At 40.0% G+C, this 25422-nt stretch overlaps 1 protein-coding gene across 1 annotated transcript in view; it reads left to right on the plus strand.

Annotated features, from left to right (window-relative positions):
* The first annotated feature begins 220 nt into the window (after positions 1-220).
* The window catches only part of LOC143927137 (ranaspumin-like), a 43603-nt gene continuing 18401 nt past the window's right edge, over positions 221-25422 (plus strand). The window contains exons 1-9 of the mRNA XM_077451090.1: positions 221-395; positions 500-561; positions 3512-3571; positions 7394-7450; positions 8330-8371; positions 12695-12760; positions 17530-17577; positions 17996-18040; positions 20593-20640. Coding sequence (XP_077307216.1) covers positions 221-395; positions 500-561; positions 3512-3571; positions 7394-7450; positions 8330-8371; positions 12695-12760; positions 17530-17577; positions 17996-18040; positions 20593-20640 — 603 coding nt within the window. The remainder of the gene's footprint in view (positions 396-499; positions 562-3511; positions 3572-7393; positions 7451-8329; positions 8372-12694; positions 12761-17529; positions 17578-17995; positions 18041-20592; positions 20641-25422) is intronic.

A 25422-nucleotide genomic window follows, 5' to 3' on the forward strand; every position in this document is an offset into this window, starting at 1 on the left:
CAGAAAATTCTTAACACTTAAAAACATTATAATAAAATACAAATAAATCGTACAAAGGCCATGATGTGCAGAAAGATGAGATGGTAGGAAGCAAAATTAAAACTAAAAAGACTTGTCTTTGAAAGCCTAAATGTAATCTTGGCAAGCACACTTTGCTTTCTTAACTGCTGCCAACAGATCTGATTGGATGTTTCACGATCATGAAAGAGATGTCTAGGACATGTGCCAGTGTCAATGTCATGTGTTTAATGATGTCACTGACTTTAACAAGTATAAAAGAGGAGCTGAGATGTACAGGCAACCACCCACTGAGTTGAAATCAGCAATCAGTACAATGAAGGTTATCCTGCTTTTTGCACTGTTTGCCGTCGCTACCAAAGCTCAGACGCCTGATGGTGAGAGTAATGGTGTTAAGCACTATTAATCATTAAATAAGATTTGTATTATATTGCTAGATTGTTTTCAAGGAGCAATAAACTATGTCTATGTTGCATTATAGGTACTGATTGTCCAGTTAATCCTTATGCAGATGACCCTAATTGTCTGGCAAAATCAGTAACGGTAACATAGAATTTAAAATTAAAATAAACAATTGTTTTTTGTTATTTATTTGTTTAATTTGTCATCAAGACAAGATAGAGTGTGTTATTTTTAATTTAGTTCAATATGAATCTGGGTAATGCATTGAATGGGTAAGTGAAATCCAGTACAACTGTTCAAATACTAAATCATGTTGTTATGTCACCTCTAATTTTACGATTGGAATATAGAATGGGTTGTAGGTCCCATATATCTTATGGTATAGAACTGTTTTTGGTTACATACATTTTGTTGATTTTGTTACAAAATTGTATTACATTTTTGTCATCTACAGATATATTGCATCTTTAATTTTAAGTTTAAAAGCAATGTTATCCTGAATTTGTTTCATTAAAAAATCCTCACTTTTACAAGGTTACTGTACTAAAGATATAGAGAGGCTGTTTACATAGCAAAGTGAGTAAGGAAAAATTGTGTTTACATTTAATACACAGGATTATTTAACCACTTGACCACTGGGCACTTAAACACCCTTAATAACCAGACCAATTTTCAGCTTTCAGTGCTCTCACAATTTGAATGACAATTACTCGGTCATGCAACACTGTACCCATCTGAAATTTTCGTCCTTTTTTTCCCACAAATAGAGCTTTCTTTTGGTGGTATTTGATCACCTCTGCGTTTTTTATTTTTTGTGCTATTAATGAAAAAATACCGAAAATTTTGTAAAAAAAAGCATTTTTCTTCATTTCTATTAAAATTTTTTGCAAATAAGTAATTTTTCTTCATAAATTTGGCCAAAAATGTATACTGCTAAATGTCTTTAGTAAAAATAACCCAAATTAGTGGATATTATTTATTCTGCGTGAAAGTTATAGGGTCTACAAGCTATGGTGCCAATCACTGAAAATGTATCAATTTGATCACAGCTGATGTACTGACAGTCTATCTCATTTCTGGAGACCCTAACAAGCCAGTAATGTACAAAAACCCCCCAAATGACCCCTTTTTGGAAAGTAGACATTCCAAGGTATTTAGTACGTGGCACGGTTAGTTTTTTGAAGTTGTAATTTTTTCCCACAATTCTTTGCAAAATAAAGATTTTTTTTATTTTAATTTTTTTTCACACCAAATTGTCATTTTACCAGGCTATTTCTCTCACACGGCATATACATTCCACAAATGAAACCCCAAAATACATTCTGCTGCTCCTCCTGAGTACGGTGATACCACATGTGTTAGACTTTTACACAGCCTGGCCACATACACAAGTCCAACATTGAAGTAGCAACTTCAGGCGTTCTAGGAGCATAAATTACACATCTAATACCTCAACCACCTAGAAGCTTGTAGGCTTCCTCACTAGTAAAATATTTTTTTGCCATTCTTGTGGCTGGTGAGGCTGCACTGCAGAGCACTGTCGTGGCACAGGCGGCACAGGTGGGCACTGATGGACACAGGCGGCACAGGTGGGCACTGATGGGCACAGGTGGGCACTGATGGACACAGGCGCCACTGATGGACACAGGCGGCACTGATGGGGCACTGCAGTGGCACAGGTGGCACTGATGGGCGCAGGTGGCACTGATGGGTGCAGGTGGCACTGATGGGCGCAGGTGGCACTGATGGGCACTATAGTGACTTTGGTGGCACTGGTGTGGCTCTGGTGGCACTGATTAGCACACAGGCGGCACTGGTGGGCACAGGCGGCACTGGTGGGCACAGGCGGCACTGGTGGGCACAGGTGGCACTGGTGGGCACAGACGGCACTGATGTGGCACTGCAGTGGCGCAGATGAGCACTGATGGGCACAGATGGCACTGATGGGCACAGGTGGCACTGATGGGCACAGGTGGCACTGATGGGCACAGGTGGCACTGGTGTGGCACTGGTGTGGCACTGGTATGCACTGTAGTGGCACTGGTATGCACTGGTATGCACTGGGGTGGCACTGGGGTGGCTCTGCTGGCACAGAGGTGGCACAGAGGTGGCACAGAGGTGGCAAAGGTGGCACAGGTCGCACAGGTGGCACAGATGTGGCACAGGTGATAGATGGCACTGGTCTGGCACTGGTCTGGCACTGTTCTGGCACTATTTGGGCACTGCTGGGCACTCACGGTTATTTTTTAGTTTCACTGGAATGTTCTCCTCTCCTCTCACGCTGCATCGGTGTGAGGAGAGGAGACTGATGACCTTAGCTTGACCCGGCAAGCCGAATTGTTTACATTTGTGATCGCTCCGTCATTGGACGGAGCGATCACGTGGTAAAGGACCGCTGCCATTGGTCCTTTACCGCAATCCGTGTTGCGCCGGGTCCCGTGAACTCGGCGAGCACGGATGTTCCGGCGTGCGCGCCCCAGGGGGCGCGCACGAACGATTCTCCGGGAGGCCGTTAATTAACGGCCTCTCAGAGATAGCAAACCGACCTATAGCCGTTAATCGGCTATAGGCCGGTTATTAAGTGGTTAAGGCAGCCCATACACTAATATTTGTTTTCCTTCAACCAGCGGGTTAAACAAGAAAAGATCAGATTCCCCTATCCACACACTCAGTGTGGATGGGGCAATCACTGCAGCAGAGCTTTTGTGTTCTGTCGGGTGTGGAGCTGGTGGCACTAATCATTCTGGAAAAAACAACAGACTATGCATAAATCAATTGATAGATCAACTTATGTACAAACAGCTAGCCCATACATGGAACGGAATTCAGCCGGTCCCTGCTGAACTGACCAAATTTTGATCCATGTATGGCTGGCTTAATTATGATTGCGTGATTGAAGTGAACACAGTGTCATTATTTTACTAAACTAAGGCATTCACTAAACAGTCTCTATTCATTTACTAAATTAGCTCCATTCATTTCAAAAGCTCTACTTGCCAAACAAACTGTCATAACCCTGTGCTATTACAATGCTTTTCTTTGTTAATAGTGTTGGATATATTCACCACTAACATATGTTGTTCATTTTCAGAAACTTGGATATTTACTTCCCGCTATTGGCAAATATGTTTGTGCATACAATAAATTTCAGGTACATCATTTTATTGTGACTATAACAAGGTGTTACTAAATAACCCTGCTTTGAAAGCACTGCTTATGAGAAGTCCCTATACAAAAATAATGTCTGTGGAGCATCTCATTTACCCAGGTCATGGTAGAATTAGTTGTAGTTAAAGGGGTTGTAAAGGTTCGTTTTTTATTTTCTAAATAGGTTCCTTTAAGCTAGTGCATTGTTGGTTCACCTACCTTTTCCTTCAATTTCCCTTCTAAATGTTTTTTTCTTTGTTTTCTTTGTCTGAATTTCTCACTTCCTGTTAAGCTGTGCTGGCTGACTAAACACCGCTCAGATGATGATGTGAAGTTTACTGAGGAGAAGGAGGAAGTGAGAAATTCAGACAAATAAAAAAAACATTTAGAAGGGAAATCGAAGGAAAATGACATTCACCTCCAGTTATCTACTACTAAGTATAACAATGAGATTATTTGGCTCATGAAGTAGCAGGAGCGTCCGGTCCATAAGGGGTGCAGGGCGCTGCTCCCTCCAGTTAGTGTGCCATTCCCTAGTTTGCATGCAGGGATGCAAGCAGGGCGCTAGACTCAGGTTTCTATGAGTTTTTTTTTTCTCAAGCCATATGATTAGAGCCTGAGGCTCTAATTGACTTGAAAAAGGTTGGGATTGGGGAGCAGAGCACTGCGCCCTGAACCCACCTACTTGTGACACTAGCAAATCAATACTTGCTATTGTCTTCCAGCTTCTACTTCAGGCCAATCAGGACAGGTTGCAGATTGGGTTGGCCGGGACGAGCAGCCGAGGAAGCTGGTGTTCTATCAGATTACAGTTACCCATCAGATCGTGTATCGGAAGTGACATTCCCACCAAACAATACTTACTGCACATGTGCTATGCATTCCAAACACTTCATGATCTGAAAGGTAGCGGTAATCTGATGGAACACCTGGGAATCCACAGAGGTGGATGCGTGAGTGCGGACCTGGGGGAGAGATTGTTTGCCACCCCCCAAAAAAAGTTTATCACCAGTCACCATTGTGAAGCAGTTTGTGTAAAACAGAGGTGAGAGCTGAGAATAACAAGTGAAGCTGAAATTTGAGATATGTAATAGAGATGTTGTTATCTTCATAACGTGCCTGGGAATAATTCTTTCAAAATAATAATTTTCACCATCATCAGCTCACTTGAGTTTAGCCTATTAACAGCAGGAGAGTAGACTAAATAGTTATTTAAAAAAAAAAGAAATAAAGATATAACTAAATAAGCATGAAATGTTCAAGCTTTCTCACTTTTTTTTTTTTTTTTATTGTACCCATTACGCTTTGTTTTTTGCTGTCTGCGTACCAAAACGGAAGATTTCAATTTAATTTCCATTCTGAAGATGCATCAGGAAGTGAGAGGAAATCTCTATGTACATGCTAATGAGAGCACCAGACATGCAACCAAAGCTTTAATTAATAAAACTGGTTCATAGCAGAAAAAAACAATGCATTTCAGGGGCCAAAAAGACTCCCCCTTCATCAGGTCCTTTGATGTGCTCATTAACACTGGCAAAACCACTGATTTGTCTGATATCTGTTTATCTGAGTCCATGAAAACAGACCTGAATCATGATGAAGGGAAAGTTTGTTAAGCCCCTGAAATGCAGTTGCTCTTTTTTCTGCGGGGTCCTATACAGAACCTTTTTAAACTTTAAAAAACTATTTAAACATACAGAAAATAATACAAAAAGCCAGGATGTTCAGAAGTTTGAGGTGGTAGAGAAAAGATTTAAAAATAAGGGTCATGATGTTTTTAATGTTTGCAATTAATCCTGTCACGCACTGCTTGTTTTCTTAGGTGTCCATTTAACAAGGTGCAATCTATCCTGCACATATCACAGCTATTCACTACATATTATAGATAAGGTACTAGTGCGCACAACCCCAAATCAACAACCCCAAACGAAACTAACTAATATAAATAGAACTAAAGGAAGCTGCTAACATAAATAATGATCTCCACACTATCTAGCAAAATATAAAAAAAAAAGTATGTAGCGCTACCTTTTAAACAAAAATAGAGATATTAAATAAACCACTTAATCAGTGACACAAATCAATATACTGTACATATATAGATATAAATAAATGTGCAAATTAAAAACTGTGCATCAATAAATAGATACATGTGCAAACACAATGGTGCAAAAATATCACAATGACTAAAGTGCAAAATTGCATACAACATGGGTGGTTAGTCCAATATCATAAGATGTGCAAATATCGCAAAAACTATGTGACACAATCACAGTGCAAAATAGCAAAAAAGAAGAAAGTCCATGTGCAATTCAAGTGTTCAAAAAGAATCCAGTGCTGTTCAATAATTTGATATCCACTATTGGATATTTTTGCACCATTGTGTTTGCAGATTTATCTATTTATTGATGCACAGTTTTTAGATTTGCACATTTTTTTATATCTATACATGTACAGTATATTGATTTGTGTCACTGATTAGGTGGTTTATTTAATATTGCTATTTTTGTTTAAAAGGTAGCGCTACATACTTTTTTATATTCACTACATATAAATCCCTCAGATGAGGGAATTTATTAACAATTGTTCTTCTCCAATAAAAGTGGATGGAATATGCAGTGAATGACTATGATGTGTACTGGAAGTTAGGAGAAAATTCCCTTAAATAAAAAAATAATAATATTGAAGTAAGCAGGGAAAATAAAACCAATTGTTAATAAAAGACTTATTGGGCAGGGGTTTTGCAAGAAAATGTGTTTTTATTTATATTAAGACATTCCTATTACATTTGTAACCAAATGTATTTATGATAAAACACAATTATCCATGCAGGGTCTCCATTCAATAGGACTTTTATTATTGTTACTTTTACTGTCCACATACAGGACGGGAATATACTGAGGTCTAGTGATAATATACCCCATTAGATCCCGGGGAATATAAAAGAGCATGATCTCCTAAGTAATAGGAAATGTTTTTAAGGTGTAAATGTCTCTGTCTTTTATAAGCCATAAGAAGCATGGCAATATATTGCACCCCACAAAAAACTGCCATGTATAAATACATATGCTGTATATTTATAGTTGTATATGTACACACACATAGGTAAATATATAAACCTGAATGAGTCTGTGATTTTCCTGCCAAGCAGTGACATTCATCTGCTCCCTCATCACATTGTGACTGTTTCTCTTCTCTTTCTCTACTATTACCATCTCTGAGGTGGAGAAGTGAGGAGGGAGATCATTTCCTCTGATTTTCCTGCAGTGGGAGACAGAACAACATCTCCACTCCTCATCACAGCCACATAAACCGCTGTACAGCGGAGATAAGTGATAGTCACTATTGTGGCATATATCAGTTTAAAATTACATTTGCCATGACACTTTAGGCCAATGGCCTTATTATAGAACAGTGTTTCTCAACGCCAGTCCTCAAGGCCCCCCAACAGGTCATGTTTTCAGGCCTCCCATTATTTTGCACAGGTGATATGATCAGTTTCACTGCCTTAGTAATTACCACAGCTGTTTTATCTGAGAGAAAGCCTGAAAACATGACCTGTTGGGACGCCTTGAAGACTGAAGTTGAGAAACACTGCTATAGAATATGCTGGCATAGAGGGGCACAGAAACCAGCTGTCACCCAGCCAAAGTCTTTTATTAAAGTTTATTCGTTCCTTGAAATTGCTTTACATTTTTAATAGGGCAATTACAATAACTGTATACAATTCATTTTATACAAACCATTTGTCATGTATTATATGATTAATGGCAGTGGATGCTCTCACATTCCTTTGTAGTAAGTTTGACTCTGTTATTTTTTTTAGGAGGATGGAAATGTAAAGAATTACAACGATGCAGCAGAAATATTCATTGGTGTACTGGTATGGAGTACTAATTGTAAGACCTTTCTTTTTATGGCCAACATGAACATAGGAAAATATTTACTAAAGTCTATCCAGTAAAAGAAAATGGAATCCGACCACACTGGAAGATTAGAGTGGTGGGGTTGGGGGGCACAGGGTGGAGGAGGTTTTCACCAGAAAAGGAATCAGCACAAGGGACACATCCTACTGACTGTAAGGTTTTTTTTTTCTTTGTTTGTTTTGAGTTTTGCTGCCCCTAAGCTTTAAGCTAATTGTACTGTGAAGGGAATTTTATTAATTTTCTTTCCCCAAACAATACTTTTTTATTCATAAACATATATACTTGCCTGCTCTGTGCAATGGTTTTGCACAGAGCAGCCAAGATCCTCCTCTTCTGGGGTCCCCGCCGGTGCTCCTGGCTCCATCCCCCTTCTGAGTGCCCCCATAGCAAGCGGCTTATTAGGGGGGCATTAAAGCTCATTGATCGTGAGCTGGGCTCTGTGTGTCCATTAACACACACAGCGCAGCTCAGCCCCACCTCTGTTCTTTGCTCAATGGCTGTAATTGACAGTATCAGTAGCCGATGGATGCCTCCATGGCCAGAGAGGAGAGACAGAGAGTGGACGGAGCTGCTGCTCTCAGGTACAGCACTGGATAGAGATCAGGCTCAGGTAAGTATAATGGGGGATGGGGGAAGGAGCTGAAAAAAAACATTTTTTTTCTTAATGCAGAGAATAAATAGTCATGGAAAAAAGATACTACTCAAATCACAAAAATTTACAGAATCCCCTTATCTACTATTTTCACTTAAGTTTTTTATTATTACTGTTATTATTATCAATATTATTATTATTATTATTATTATCTAAAACAATTTACTTTATACTCTTGTTGCAGAAGTGTGTATCCTGTCATTTTGATCTTGGTGATAAAAATTTAGTAAGTCTCTCTCCATCTACCTATATTTTTTATATCTCATTTTAATATAATGTATGACATGTGTTCCCAGCTCATGAGCCCCATTCAGACATGACAAATGGCAGAAATCCAAATGATTTCAGTAATCCTGATTCAATAAAGCATCATCCAATCATGTACAAGGCAACATCTTCAAATCAAAATTCTATTTTCAAATGCTTCTCTTCATGAGTTGATATTCAGATGTCAGTATTTTTTGCTCCATGACAAAAATTCAACTCAGTAAACAATTTCAATGAACAATGAAGATGTGCAAAGTGCAGGAATCTATGATAATCAATCACATTTCCCTTTCATTAAATTACAGCATACAGAGCAAACAAAAATGATTACTTATTGTCAATTGGTCACTGTGCTTGCAGTTTGCATTTGTAGGTTAAAATAATGGTAACTTTTTTTTTTTACAAAGATTGGCAACACTTTTGATGAATGAAAGAAATTAAATAATTTCTGCTTAGCCTCATCTAAAAACAATACAAACACTATGGTAAATGTATGCATGTATATATCTATATGTATATATATATATATATATATATATATATATATATATATATCTCTATATCTATCTATATATATATACACACACGCAGTATCTCACAAAAGTGAGTATACCCCTCACATTTTTGTTAATCTTTTATAAATCTTTTCATGCAAACACTAAAGAAATTACACTTTGCTACAATGTAAAGTGTACAGCTTGTATAGCAGTGTCAATTTTCTGTCCCTTCAAAATAACTCAACACACAGCCATTAATGTTTAAACCACTGGCAACAAAAAGGAGTACACCCCTAAGTGAAAATGTCCAAATTGGGCCCAAAGTGACCCTTTTCCCAGCACTGCCTTAACCCTCTTGGGCATGGAGTTCACTAGAGCTTCACAGGTTGCCACTCCTCCATGGTGACATCACGGAGCTGGTGGATGTTAGAGACCTTGCCCTCCTCCACTTTCCGTTTGATGATGCCCCACAGATGCTCAATAGGGTTTAGGTCTGGAGACATGCTTGGCTAGTCCATCAGCTTTACCCTCTGCTTCTTTAGCGAGACAGTGGTTATCTTGGAGGTGTGTTTGGAGTTGTTATCAAGTTGGAATACTGTCGTTTGGCCCAGTCCCCTGAAGGAAGGGGGATCATGCTCTGCTTCAGTATGTCACAGTACATGTTGGCATTCATTGTTCCCTCAATGAACTTTAGCTCTCCAGTGTCGGCAGCGCTCATGCAGCCCCAGCCCATGACACTCACACCACCATGCTTGACTGTAGGCATGACACAATTGTCCTTGTACTCCTCACCTGGTTGCCGCAAACTGGCCCCAATGTATTACCTGGTCTGTAACACTTTGGGTGATTTTTAGCCCCGTTAGCGCAGCACTACCTTGAACTAAAAAAAAGGTAGCGTAATGCAAAATTCAATTCAATGAATAAAACACAAATAAATAAAATATTATACACATAATACATAAGTGTATCCAATTATGAAATCCCAGTAGCCTCCCTGGCGGTATGATTATGTCGGATTTTTGAATCTCAAAGTGATACATTGTTTTGCATGGTAATTTGGCGTTTTATATTGGAGGCCTGTATTTCTTAGGAATAACTCACTTAAATCTGTCCAAATAAGAGTCTGGTAGACATCCAGGGTATGATAAAATTTGAAACATAAAATCCTAAATTATAATATAAATAATTTAAAAAATATATTTAATTATATAATTAATTTCCCCACAAATCACTATCGCTCAATTCTGCAAGTGTTCTAATTTACTATCGCTGTTTTCTAGCTGGTCTAAAACCACTTTTGACGTAAAGGGACACTTTTTGGTTGCCATGGACATTCTCAAATTTCCTGGCAGAAAGAACAGTATATATAATATAAAAGTGCATACAGGGCACTGGACAAAGCACAAGGGACAAAAGGGAGGTGAAATGATTTGATACAGTAATGTAATCTTACAGATTACAGTGTACTGTATGTGTTATGTATTTTGTAGTTTTTGAATTTTCCACTGGGCTCCGCCCCCATGCGTCTTAACGCTCACAGTGAATGGAGCCTGGAACACAGAGCATCGGGGAGGAGGACACAGCGGGGGGGACATCACAGAATCCTGGTGATAAGGTAAGTACGTTGTAACAGAAATCTGCAATGCAATCGCGAGTGTGGCTTGGGGTTACCACTAATGGTATTGAAATTTAACCCACACTCGGGAATGTCATCAGGGAGGTTGAAGTGCATCAGTAATAAAGTATATTTGTGCCAAAAAAGTCCATAAACTAACATAATACTGAATATTTAAGTGAATTATCCAAACTTCCACAATAAATGATTCTTCTGGTGTGATAAAAGTGAACCTCCTCATGCATAAACTTAGTGCAATTTCCACCAGTGGTAAGTTAGGCAGCTCACCTTCAATCCAGACATAAAAACGTAAAAGCCAAAAGTGCTTCCTTCCCTTTAAGGGAAAGTAAGGAATCTAATACTGCATTTGCCGTGATCCCTTAGATCCATCCAAGGTTCAGACGTTGTAATGAGTGCAGTACATATAAAACAGAATAAACTGAAATAATGCTCACCCTTGTTTTACTGAAGAAAGAAAAGGATAAAAACACTCACAGGTGTAGAATGTACAAGAGCATAACAGAGCCAGCAGTACAGTAGTATACAGATCACAGCGCTTCCTGTTCTCTAGCAGCACACAATGATGTCATCAGCCTCACAGCCCCACTACTAAAGCTGGCCATACACCTGTAGATTATCTGCAGATTTTCTATGGTTAGATGGAAAATATACAACAGATTTCTTCCATATTCGCTAAACTATGTGGATGGAGGAATCTCCCACTTTTTCCATTTAACCATGGAAAATCTGCAGATAATCTATAGGTGTATGGCCAGCTTTAGATGCATATATTCCAATCACCAGACTTCAGAAACGGTCGTTGGGTGATTTATTTAAATATTTGTAAAATCCAAAAACTTTACATGTAATAAATCCATGCAAACTCTTGAACCAGGTGAGAGGCCTAACTAGTCTCCTAAAGTGACAATCTATAAAAAATAAAATAAAAATAGTGAAAATAAAATAAAAAAATAAAAAAACAGCTTGCCAACACTTCCCACACTTTGCCAAATGTGACAATGCAAACTGATATATCAAATGTGCGGCGCTTAAATAGCTATACAACTAATATGCATATGTATCACACATTCAGCAAATAATAATGATGAATAGTGAATGACCAGCTTAAGAAGGAAATATCTCACCTCCTCACCACCTGTTTTAACCATATAAATGCCACACCACTGTGCTGTTACCATGTGCAATGTATGTGGCTGTGGGGTGGTTGTAGACTGGCTCCATTCACTTGACTGTGTCACGTTTGGTGGATAGTAATGCCTACAGAATGCAACAGTAGGTGTAATTCCTGCTCTGGCCATGAAGCAAAGCATTGTGGCTGTGACATGTATGAACCCTTGGTTGCTGTCTTTTTAGGCATTGACATCTGTGCATGGATTTGCACAAATGTCAACAAGCTGCACATGAAATCGCACCGAGGTAGTGCTATTGCAAAGCCGCATTCAGTGTGAACTGGGGCTTAAGATGGAGATGATTTGTTTTCAGCTTTATATTTGACCCGAGGAAGGACTTTGGGCATTTCAAAAATGTTATACAAATTGCATGAATTTATAACATATGAAGTTTGTGGATTTTGCAAATATTTAAATAAATCACCCGAGGTGCTGCATGACAAGTATTGTAGCGTATCTTCTATTTATGGGAGCAGAGGGTATCGCTCATGTTCTGTGTACATGCATCAGGATTGGATTGTTTATATATATTCACAAATGATTCCATTCTCACAGGCATATATATCAAAGTTCACAATCTTTCATAGTAAATGGCTACATGACAAAAATAAAGACATATAAAAAGTGTATGTGCCTCTTATCATAAAACATCAAAGCTCCTAATGCCGTAAATATATCTCCATGTTTTTTTGGGATCTGTTACTGTGAATATTGTAGATATTGTGATCACTTTCTAATTTGATACAGCAATGTAATATTTAAAAAGAAAAAAAATGTCAACACTAGAAACATAAATGAGCACATACATCTACAATGCAAACAAACAAAAAAACATTTTTTAAATGTAAGTTCATTTTTCTGAAATTTTAACTTGTTTGTTCTGTATAAATCATCTGAAATTTTTAAAGCTACACCTTATCTGTATTATGTGAAATATTTGGCATGTTTACATACACAATCGTGTTGCATTTTGTTTATAGGAAGACCTTTTGGTGTCAGCTGGAGGAACTGGAGTAGAAGCCCTTGCCACTGGTATAGAGATTTTGGTAAGTTTGTTTGTTCACTCGCTTCATTTCTGTTTGTTCATATCAGCCGGTCAGAGAGATACTGAGAATGATTTGAGAATATTCCCCAATAAATTACCCAATCATGGGCAGATGAAATAAGTGAACAGGGAGTAGTTGTTTTTATTTTTATAATTGGATTCTTGAAGTGAACCTTCATTCAATTTATAATGTGAAGATTCTCAATTCCTAGTAAATCAGGTGTCCTTTTATGAAACAGTGAAATCTATTCACTGCTTCATTCTCCGGCATTCTCAGAGGAGATCTTTCTCCTCTGTGTGCCACTTTATGAAGCGGAGTAGATCGCTTCACCCTTGGAGAAGTGAAGCGATCTACAAACGCTTCTAACACTGGAGAACGGCCCCTAATACTGGAATCTCGTGAGACTTTATGAGATTACAGTACTAGAAATTCACTGATACACAGAGATGTCAATTTATTCAGCAGTGATAAATTATCACAGCTCAATACACTGACAAACGGTGTGATTAATGTTAGTGAAATAAAGCGTCCCCCTACATAATATATACATGTATACACACACAGACATTATATATACATGTATATACACACACATTATATATATATATATATATATATATATATATATATATATATATATATATGTGTGTGTATACACATAACTATGACAGGGGGACATGGTTACAGTGTTGGGGGGGTCTGAACGAGGCATAAGGAAGTTAATTATCTTCCTCTTTCCTCCTCAGATCCCCTCACATTCTCTCTTCACTCCCCGATTCTCCACCTCTGAGCTGGTGAATCGGGGAGTGTGAATTCTGACACAAATCGCCAGTGAAGCACTGAGATCGCAGCTTCATAAACTGGCCGTTACTGTGTCATTCTATGAGGATTCTCAGTGTGTGGAGGTAATCGGCGGGAGAACAAATTCAAACACTTCTCCCCCGATTATCTCTGGTTTATAAACTGTTTATGGGCTGTGATCAGCGGCGATCCTCTGGATCTCCACTGATCACTGCTTCATAAACGGACACCCCAGTCTCAGTAAATCAGGCCAAGGTGGAGTCAGATGAGGGCTTGCAGCAGATCTTTGTATAAGCTTATTTATTACAAAAAAGATGACAGTGTAAAGCGCATTACAAGGCAATTTATCTGATCCAGTTGTGATCATCTAAAATTAGCTATATGACTAATTTGGATATTGTCATATCTGTATCAGATAAGCCCATCTATCTATAAAGTAAGAGCTACTTATTCTTCAGGGACATTGGAATAGGTGTATAATAGACATGTTAGATTCGTTTTGTACGAATTTCCCTAAATTCGTACATTCGGGAGGATCCGAAATACGAATTGCCATGTGTCCGAATTTTATACGAAATACGAACTTTTGTTTACGAATTTTGGATCAGTCGTCGCCGAGGACTCATTATGCCTCTTATGAGGGGCTCCCACCATCCCTGTGCTATACTGACCTCCTCCTGGGGCTGTACCCCTGCTGTGCTCATTATGAGGGGCTTCCACCATTCCTGTGCTGTGCTGACATACCGAGCACAGCAGGGGATAAAAACCAAACTTCCATCAGCATCAACTGTCATATTGAGGTATAGATATATATTTTTGCCTTTAAATTCATTGTAAAGAATGTTCGTACAAGTTAACGAACCTAACGACAATTCGTATTTCGTACGAATTGAAATTGAATTTCGGACACGAATTATCAAGTACGAATTAATTCTAATACGAACCGTAATAGAACTAAACTAAACAAATTTATTGACGGCGCCCATGTCTAGTGTATAAACCTTTCAGGGCTGAGGGATAGAATAAATTATAAGAGAATTATATTGCAAAACTGTGAACCAAATAACTTATTATTCTACCAATAACCAGCAGCTATAAATAAATACAAAAAGTAATATAACAAAATAATGACAGCACTGATTCAATAATATAAAATATTCAGTGTGAAAATTCATGGACAATAAATCATTCAATAAACATTGCGATTAAATAAATTCCTCCAAAGGATACATTAAAATATTTTAACCAAAATTAATTTTAAATTAAATAAGTTCAAATAAAGAAATCCAACAGTGTAACAACTAAAAAATTCCCATGACCAATATTATTCTTCCAAGTGTAGAAAAATCCTTGATCCAAGGTGACTACTACCACCAATACAGGAAAATGCACTTACCAGGAGTGCGTGCCTATCTCGCTACAAGGCTCGACAAACACTGGTCTTGTAGCGAGATAGGCGCACGCTTCTGGTAAGTGAGTTTTCCCGTATTAGTGGTAGTAGTCACCTTGAACCAAAGATTTTTCTTTATTTGGAAAAATAATATTGGCGATGGGGATTTTTTTAGTCGTTACACTATTGGATTGCTTTATTTGAACTTATTTAGTTTAAAATTAATTTTGGTTAAAAATATAATGCCTTTAGTTTAAAAAAAAAAAAACTTTATTCTATCATAGTATTTATTGAATGATTTATTGTGCATGAATTTCCACACTGAATCATTTTCTATACTGTATTATTGAATCAGTGCTGCAATTGCTATTTTGTTATAAATTGGAATAGATATAATTGAAAAAAAAAAAAAAAAGACAGAGACAGCAGTTCTTCAATTGACTAAAATAGTAAAATGCAGGACAAAACCCCCAAAAGTATGCATCACATATTTATAAAATTACTCCAGCTCAGTACATTTATGTAGTGAAGGTGGCATTCACTGAACATTCACTGGTGGTGAATAGTTTATTGCCTATTTAAACAAATTCCCTAGGGATATTCACCTGCAGTGAATTATTGTGTAATGCCATATTCACTGGTTTATACATACTTCTTTAAAGCGGGAGTCCACCGGGACTCCGCGTTTTTTTTTTTTTTTTTAAAGCCAGCAGCTACAAATACTGCAGCTGCTGACTTTTAAATAGTGACACTTACCTGTCCAGCGCGCCCGCGATGTCGGCACCCGAAGCCGATCGCTCGCTCGTGCCGCCGCCATCTTGGGTATGGGAATCAGGAAATGGAGCCTTTCGGCTTCATTTCCCGGTTCCCTACTGCGCATGCGCGAGCCGCGCGGCGCAATCCGGACGGTCCCCGCTGCCTCTGGGAGCTGTGTGTTTCCCAGCAGGCAGCGGGGCACTTGCTGAAGGGGGTGGGCGCTTGCGGAAAGGGGCGTAACGTACGCCCCTTTCCGCAGAGAGCTAGCCCGGAAGTGGGTGCAGTTACCTGGATTATCCAGGTAACTGCACCCCCCTCCCCCCTGAAAGGTGCCGATTGTGGTGCCGGAGGGGGGGGGGGGGGGATTCCGATGAGCGGAGGTCCATTTTAGGGTGGACCTCCGCTTTAATTGTATGTGCTGTAACTGCCAAAATGACAAAAATACTACAAAATATCACTCGACCACAGATAGCTTGCTCATAAGACCTGCAAGGAAGCAACACATCATTGAGTAATTACTCTATCAGTAGTTCAGGGTCTCTAGTGTGCCATGGTCCTAAGAATAAGAGAAGGTGAACAGGTGATTTTAAAGAATTAATTAGTTGATTTCTAGTAAGAATATTTTCTGCTATGGTAAATGCTACTTGTTTATTTACTAAAGAAATAGAGACTCTGGATTGAAAATAACTTCTACCTTATTCACTAAACTATCTTCCAATCACATGAAGGCAAAAATCCTTTTTGTCTATTTCCTTTGCGCATTATTCTGCATTCAAAGCGAACAAAGATTCATCTAGTTTTCTAAGGCTTGGCTTGGTGTATGTCATTCAGTCCCACAAGCAAATAGAGAAATCAGTCTATTGCCCCATCCAAGTTAGGGCTTTTTCACACAACAGATCCGTTCAAGTCCACCTGTCAGTTTTTTAGGCGGACCTGAACGGATGTATTCACTGCTCCTAAAGCGCCCCTTCCCATTGAAAACAATGGGGCAGCGCTGCAAACCCAGCGGCTCTTTGCAGGCAGTTTTAACCCTTTTTCGGCCACTAGCGGGGGTTAAAACCACCCCGCTAGCAGCGGAAAAGTGGCTCTAAATATAGCGCAGGTTTACTGCCGGCGCCCGCCCGCCCCAGTGTGAAAGTAGCCTTAGATTTAATTTTGTTGAGCTAGGTGGTGCTTGCAGGACCACTTATGGCTTGAATGTTGGCCAATTCTGCAGAAATTATCTGAAATTCCTCATGTGTATGGCCAGCAAGTAAAAGTTTAATTTGCACAAACCATCTGTATTACATTAGTAAATCAAAACCCTTGGTTCATAGTTTTCCAATATATAGAACAGTGGTCATCAACCCTGTCCTCAGGGCCCACTAACAGGCCAGGTTTTATGTATTACCTTGGGGGAGATGCAGACTAGAATACTGCAAATCACTGAGCAGCAAATGAGATCAAATGAGTGGGCCCCGGGGACAGGGTTGATGATGACCACTGATATAGAGGACCTGTCCCAAGAAAGTAAGGGGATAAAGCTGAGACTGATGAGTTAGGATCGTGTAAGTGACATACACTTAGAAAGGGGGACAACTTGAAGATTGAATGAGATTATTATTGTTCTCAGGAAAGAATACTTTTTGTGTTTTTAATCCTCACTCACAGGTGCGCTGGGACCATTCGTCTGTGAATGGGCCGCATGTTTATGTGGCTTGAACCACTAGTTGTTGTGTGCATACAGCCCATTGACGTCTATGTGGACAGGGTACTGGCCTTACTGCAATCATTTTTGTAAAGAAAAATACTAATGATCTTTTTTGTGCTTTTGTTTTTTCAGAAAAAACTGGGAATAGATGAATTAAAGACAAAGCTTGTTTGCGCACTGGTAAGGCCAAAACTGTATATTGACAACTGAGACATTTTGTTTATTATGTTAAATAACTTCATATTTTCCAATGCACTCCTCTGTAAATACATTTTTATTAGGCAATTAATAAGGACTACTTTTATTTATTTTTTATACAATTTGGTATATTATTGCTATGAAATATGTGTGACTATAACAAAAATTAGCACTATATCAATGAGACCACCATAACTGTTTGAAGAAACCAAACACCCTGCTCATGTAAAACATACTGTATATCATTTATTAAATACAATATTTCTTCTCATATTGTATTTTAAAAATGGTGTATTACCTTTGCATGTCTTTCTTTTCCTGTATGATGTCTTACATTATTTCTTTATGTATAGCTTTAAATTACCCATATATACTAATTAGAAATCATATCCTCCAATAGGTAGGGAAACTTTTACAATCACCATGCCTGCAGGAAGCCCTCACGGTATGTATATATCATATCATATCATCTGTAAACTAGAAATGGCAAAAAAAAAAAAAAAAGACTCTGTCATGTTTAGAATTTTTGGTTGCTATGGGACCAGAATCTACACATTTACATACGATTTGGACATTTGTCTAATACTAAACATAGATTTTTACTTAAGAGATTTTTACAGATTTATCACAGAGCGTAATGGACATAATATAGCTTCATGCTATTTTAACCATTTCAGCCCCAGAAGATTCTACCCCCTTCCTCACCAGACACTTTTTACAATTCGGCACTGCGTCACTTTGACAATTGCGCGGTCGTGCAATGCTGTACCTAAACAAACTTTGCGTCTTTTTTTCCCCACAGATAGAGCTTTTCTTTTGGTGGTATTTGTGCTATAAACAAAAAAAACAAAAAAAAAAAAAAAACTATATTTTTTTACTTTTTTGCTATAATAAATATTCATATTTTTTTTTAAATACATTTATTCATCACTTTAGGCCAATATATATTCTTCTACATATTTTTGGTATTTAAAAAAAAAAAAAATCACAATAAGCAAATTGATTGGTTTGCGCAAAAGTTATAGCGTCTACAAACTATGGGAAAGATTTGTGGAAGAGAAATTGCAGCTCAAAGGCTCCAGACCTGTTGAAGACACCCACCCTATACGATCTTGCAAGTGCTGGCTCTGCTCAAATTAGGAAGGAAGGAAAAATCCTGAATGGCCGCACACCGCTGAAGGCATCTTTATTGAAAGATTCAAATCCAAAAACAGTCATAGCTGAAGCATAGAAACCAGGGACAACCAGCTAACGCTTTCCACATCACAAACAAATGCTTAGTCATAGCTGAATGAACAAAATCTGATCTGTAGATATGGAGCTAATGAAAAATAGACAGCCAATCAAATGCAAGGAATGTTGAAAGAAACCTCCCCATAAAATAAGACCTTGTAAAAGCTCAAAATGAATGGCACCTGGAGGGGAGAAACAAAGAGCAAACAAATACAATTAATTCAAATGAATAAATAAAAAGATAGATATATAAATGTGTGTGTGTGGTCGTAAGCTAAATGCAGCTTCCCAATATGGTGCAATCGAAGGCTAAAATAAATTGTAACTAATAAAGGAAAATGTATAATAGATAATAATACAAATGCAGATACAGATTTAAAAGTTACAAAAGGACTACCAGTATATACAAAATAAAATTAATCATCAAAAGGACCTGCAAGAGATTTGATATAAATTGTTATACAAAAAGTAAAAAAAAGCATATATACTAAATGCCATCACAGATATAAAAATGTCCATGTATAAAATTAAAATTGACTATTGGAACATAATTATTAATCCAATTTTGCCCGCACGAACATGTATGTAAAAAACATACAAAGACGTAAGGGCAAAGAATAAGAAGGACCCAAACTGCGTGAGCAAGGAGAAGCATAGTAATATATAAATATGATTTTAGATTTAGAGCAAACCAAGCAAAGCTATAACTAACAATGTGAAAGCTTGATGCAGCTACAAAGATTGAAAATACAAGGCAATAGTCTTACTAAATAGACTATAAGCAACATGTGGAGTCTCACTTCTCATGCTGCAAAATAAAAACAAAAGTCTCCAGTGAAGTTAAAAACTCCCTCCACATGTTGCAATACAAGAAAAGACTGTGCTAGGTTTATAGTAGACAAAGCGCGGAGCGAGACAGAAGTGTTGCTCCACACACTGTACAAGGGCAATAACCAATTGAAGATACAAGACAGTAGCCTTATCAAATTAACTGCAAGCAACATGCAGAGTATCACTCTACATGCTGCAAATGAGACAAAATCTTCACTAGATTGCAGTTAGTTTAATCAACATGTGGAGTCTCACTCCACATACTGCAGAATAAGACCAAGTTTTAACTAAATTACCACAAAGTGCAGAATAAAATTATAGTCTCAAACTACATGTTAAAATGCAGGACAATGACTGTAAGGGAATGGGACTGACTGAGGGAGGAGACCTATCGTTTGATCCTACTTAGTAGGAACAAACGATATGTCTCATCTCCCCTCACAGAAGGGATTTGTGTGTTTTGTGCTGGCTCTCCTGCACGCGATCGTGTGTGACCAGCAGCGATCGCACACACTTGCCACGCGCATTGGGTCCTCCGCCGTGCAGCAGGCGCAAGCTTGTGTTCTCTAGCAGCTCCTAAAGGAGAACCCGTACCCGTAAGGGGTTTCGCGCAGCTGTGCCATTGTGCCGCAGTATGTCTATGTGAGCTGGTCGGGAAACGGTTAATCAAGATGAACTCCCTGCAGATTTAAGAAACAATATTTAATCCAGTTATTGAGTCAATACAATCCATACATGTTTTTGATAGTGACAGCTGCAGAATAGTAGACGGTTAGTGACCAATCTCTGGGGGAAAGTCAGGTCTGCTAAGGTTGTTTTCATCTCAATACTATATATGAAGGTATAAACAGTTTTGCTATTATTTGTGCTTATTCAATAAATGTTTGTCATGTGGATATGAGTTGTTATGTGAACTGCTGTATTTCATTTCAGAAAATTACTCCGGACATATTAACTGACCTGAAAGATCTTTATTGTAAGGTAATTCTTACCTAGATATTATTATACCGTATTCAAACATAAAAATATTAGGGAATATTACAGCTCTGGCAAAATGAAACATAAATGATGGGGCATATTCCCCCAAGTAATCCAAAATAATCGAATTGTTCATTCTGTTAGTAAAAACATGTGTGTCTCTACTTCATACAATCTGTGATTTTATAAAACTGCTTTATACTGTGTGGGATTTTTTTTGTTAATCAAATCATTAATAAAAACAAATATCTTACCTACCTAAGGTAACAGTGCCCAGAAGCTGGCACCATGTGGGGTTTATTGATAATCCTCATGACCTGTGACAGTATTCAGATTGATCTCAGTGTTCCTGTGGAGCACCTTGGATCCAGGGCTGGTGCAAGGATATTTGACACCCTAGACAAAACCTAATTTTGCCGCCCCCCCCCCCCCCGAATGTGGTGTGGAAAATGCACATGGATGGTGGTTTTCCTGCACCGCGTTCTAGTGTGAACTGGGGCTAAAAGTCTGGTGTGTGAGGGCCAGCTCTGTATATGCCAGCAATCACCAGGTGGTATTGACAGGACAGATCCCTGGACACCTCATCTTTGTGTACTCCAGGCCTGGGCAGTGATCAGGGATGATAGATCAGATCAAAGATGGCTGAACAGTGATTTGTACATTTATGGAGGATTTCCCCCTCCAAAATACAAAAAATTTAGCAGCAATAAAGAATAGCTGCTGCTAATAAAATAAGTTACCTTGTGAGATGTAGCATGAAATAAAATCCATCTAAAAAGCAATGTGGCACAATGACTAAAAAGAATAAATATTAAATATCAAATATTCTACACCGCCACTCAAGACAATGTTGTTTTAACACACAATCAGCCACTAAAAAACACACTTATTGTACGTAGGCTGGGGGAGTCACATCTGTATAGACTGCCCACCTAACCTTACAATCACTGGGATGTCCAATTTTATTTATACTTTCTGGAAGGAATTTTAAGTGGATGCAGTGGATCCATGATCTGTCTGTGTTTGGTAGCAAAACGGACAAAGCAAAGTTGAAAGCAGTGTAAGGCTGGGTTCACACTGGAGCGATGCGGGAACACCGTGAATCCGCAGCGTTTTCCTGCATCGCATGCCTCCCGCCGGCAGTTCACACTGCCCTATGCGGACTGCTGGGAGTGTCAATGAAATCTTAATGACACCCCCAGATCAGTCCGCATATCGCAGTGCGATCTGCAAACTCGGACAGGAATCGGATCGCATGGTGTGAACACCCATGCGATCCGATTCTGCTGCGGACCAAAAAAAGGGTCCTGTGCGAGTTTGGGGCGGGTGCGATGCGAATTCAGCCATACTATCTGTATACTATCTGTATACTATCTGTATGGCTGAACTCGCATCGCACAGAGATCGGATGTGATTTGCACTGCAGTGCGGTGCGAATCACATCCGGGTCTCCCACCCGCAGCGGTGTGAACCCAGCCTAAAGCACACATAAATACAAGAGACAGCAAGCAGCATAGGTCTGTCAACCAGTGTAGGGCATAATACTATATTTGACACATGTGTAGAGTGCAGTTCAGTCAGTATTACATGATGTTATGAGCAATACTACCATCACTCTGGTTGTGTCTCACCCAACCTGTGTGCATCTGCATACCTGTTGGGGCGCTGAAGCAGTGACAGGACATCCTTCCCAAAGCTATAGTCTGCTGCTCAATCCCACTACACACTGTGAGGATTCTGTATGTGCAGTTCCCCAGCCACCCTGGTGTCCTGTTTCCTGGCTCAGACCCTGTACAGTACACATGGTTTGCCTGGTGACATATTTTTCAGCTACCTTCTTCTAACTGGGCTGCAGCATCATGCGGGACATGTGCCTGTTCTCCAGGCTCCACTACATGTGACCACAGCCTCACTGGGAGGAAAACAGAGCTGAGAAGAAACAGCAGCAGAGATCATGAAGTCTCTTACCAGGAGAGGGGATGTTGGCAGTGTTGTGTCGGTGGGAGAGCGCTCTGATCCTGCAGAGTGCCCGCACAGTAGAGGCTAAAAGCATCGAGCCCTGGACAATAGACATTGCTGGAGAGGCTGAGGAGAGGGGAAGAGGCGGAGTTATGGGGGGAGAACGGACCGTGCAGCATATGGGAACTGGGCAGAGAGAGAGGCAGATCTGGCTGTAGTGAAACACAGACAGACAGGTTACTAGCATTCTGGCACTGTGATGATCAGAGGCGCAGGGGATGACACAGTTCTCCGCCGCCGCTGCGCCTCTGACACTGTATAGAGGGACTGGGGAGCGGCTGCCTGTTGTGTTGAGACTGACTTAGTTACTGGCTGCAGAGAGAGGGAAGAGAGTCACCAGTGGCCGGGCGCCCTAGGCGGCAGTGCGCCCTAGGCGGCTGCCTAGTCCGCCTAGTGGTAGCACCGGCCCTGCTTGGATCCTACACCCAACCTCCACATGGGGCTTTTACTTCTGCCCAAGTCAAAACTATGGTTATAAAGTGTATGTAAACCCAAAAATAAATGATTATATTGTATTATTGTTCAGCTCACCAGTCCTTAGATGTGATGACCAGGGCTGGACTGGGACAAAAATTTGGCCCTGGGCTTCATCCAGACCGCCCCAATTTAATTTTGCAAACACGTATAAAAAACAGTATGTAAACTATACGCAATTGTGCAAAAACACATATATACATACATTCTATTGTAATTGTAAATGGCTTCCTTTTTTTTTTTAACTCTTTATTTCAAGAAAAATATGCATTCCAACATTACAGACGCCTTTAGAATGACATGATTTGAATTAATGACTTACACCAGGGTCCCAAGAGAGCCCCCCCTTACACCAGGGTCCCCAGAGAGCCCCTCCTTACATCAGGCTCCCCAGCGAGCGTCCCCTTTACATCAGGATCCTCAGAGAGTCCCCCTCTTACATCAGGGTCCACAGAGAGCCTCCCACTTACATAAGTGTTCCCAGAGAGCCTCCCACTTACATAAGTGTCCCCAGAGAGCCTCCCATTACATCGGGGTCCCCAGAGAGCCCCCCCATTACATCAGGGTCCCCAGAGAGCCCCCTTACATCAGGGTCCCCAGAGAGCCTCTCCCTTACAACAGGGTCCCCAGAGAGCATTTACCTTACATCGGGGTCCCCAGAGAGCCCCCCACTTACATCAGGTTCCCCAGAGAGCTCCCCTCACTTATATTAGGAATTATGTCATCTCTCTTCTCTCTCATCTGCCTGGCTCTCCCCTGCTGCCCGCCCGCTCTCTGGCTGTCCCGTGCTGCCCACTGCACAGCTGCAGAGAGGCCACAGCATGGTAGTGGGCTATGGCCCTGTGGTTGGGGACCCCTAGGACTTGGGGCTCTGGACGCCATATTTAGGGCTATAGCCCTAAAAGCCACCCCCTAGCGACGCCACTGGCTGTCACTGAAACCGGCCCACTGAGCCATTGCCCCAACAAGAAACTCCCAGTAGCCCCGATGGCCAGTACATGCCTGGTGATGACTGCGGTAGTTTTCTTTTCCCAGGTTTTTACATCGGGGTGCTTTTATTTTCACTAGTGCTCCTTCTATTAGTACACTTCCTATTCTAGTGTGACAATTCTTTCCTACTATACTGAATATATGGGGGAGCAGTGTTATCACTTTGGGCTGCTTTTTGCTGATCTAGACAACAAAACACGTGCCCCCCACCTTGCCTCCTTAGCATAGAGGGGAGATGTTCTGTAGTCCAAAAAGTTTCAGTGCAACAGAGGCAAAGTACACAGGAAGCAACACGCTCACTGGAATTTTAATGGATGAACAAGTATTTTTCTATGCTTGCAGAATTTGTAAAGATGCAAACCATGGAGAAATGTGAATTTATTTACAGATCTTCTATTTACATCATGTGATCAGCTGTCATTGGCTGACAGCTAATTACGTGGTAAGAGACTGATATCGGCCCCTTATTTCGATCTGCGATAAGCCGATTCTCATCTATAGATGGCCTCCTGGCAATTAAGGCCCGCACTGTAGCAGTCATTCGGCTATAGCGCAGGCACAAGAAGGTTAAATATGTTCTAGAATTAAAAAAAAAAAAAAAAAATTTGTTTTTCTGATTCCTTTTTTTTTGAGAAAAATATCCTCCTTTCCCTGGTTGAATAATATACATTGCTTGCATTTTAACAAACTTTTTTGGCTCTGAAGAAATAGATGTCTCTTTAACACTAACACCCCTTTCACACCAGGGCATTCTGCAGGCGCTATAGCGTTAGAAATAGCGCCTGCAATCCGCCCTAAAGAAGCTGCACCATTGCGTGTAGTGTGAAAGCCCGAGGGCTTTCACACTACAGTGGTGCGCTGGCAGGACGCCAGAAAAAAGCCCTGCCAGCAGCTTCTTTGGAGCAGTGAAGGAGCGGTGTGTTTACCGCTCCTCCACCGCTGCTCCCCATTGAAATCAATGGGGCAGCGCTGTAATACCGCCGGCAAAACGCCGCTATTGCAGCGTATTGCTGGCAATTTTAACCCTTTCGCGGCCGCTAGCGGGGGGTAAAAATGCCCCGCTAGCGGCCGAAATGCGCTGGAAATACGGTGGTAAAACGCTGCTAAAAATAGCAGCGTTTTTAACGCCGACGCTATAGGCAGTGTGGTGTGAAAGGGGTCTAATTGTAGATTGAATGTAAGGATCTGGTTTATTATGATGGTGGTGTACTTCCAATGCTTTAATGAGGAAAGCCGCAGTGTCTGCAACCATTTAGATGTATTTAATCCTTATTTAAACCATGGGGAGTATCTCCCCAAAAC

The sequence above is a fragment of the Lithobates pipiens genome, unplaced genomic scaffold (genome assembly GCF_037356315.1).
Source record: "Lithobates pipiens isolate NorthernLeopardFrog02 unplaced genomic scaffold, aLitPip1_a1.2 Scaffold_23, whole genome shotgun sequence".
In the NCBI taxonomy this organism is placed as follows: domain Eukaryota; kingdom Metazoa; phylum Chordata; class Amphibia; order Anura; family Ranidae; genus Lithobates; species Lithobates pipiens.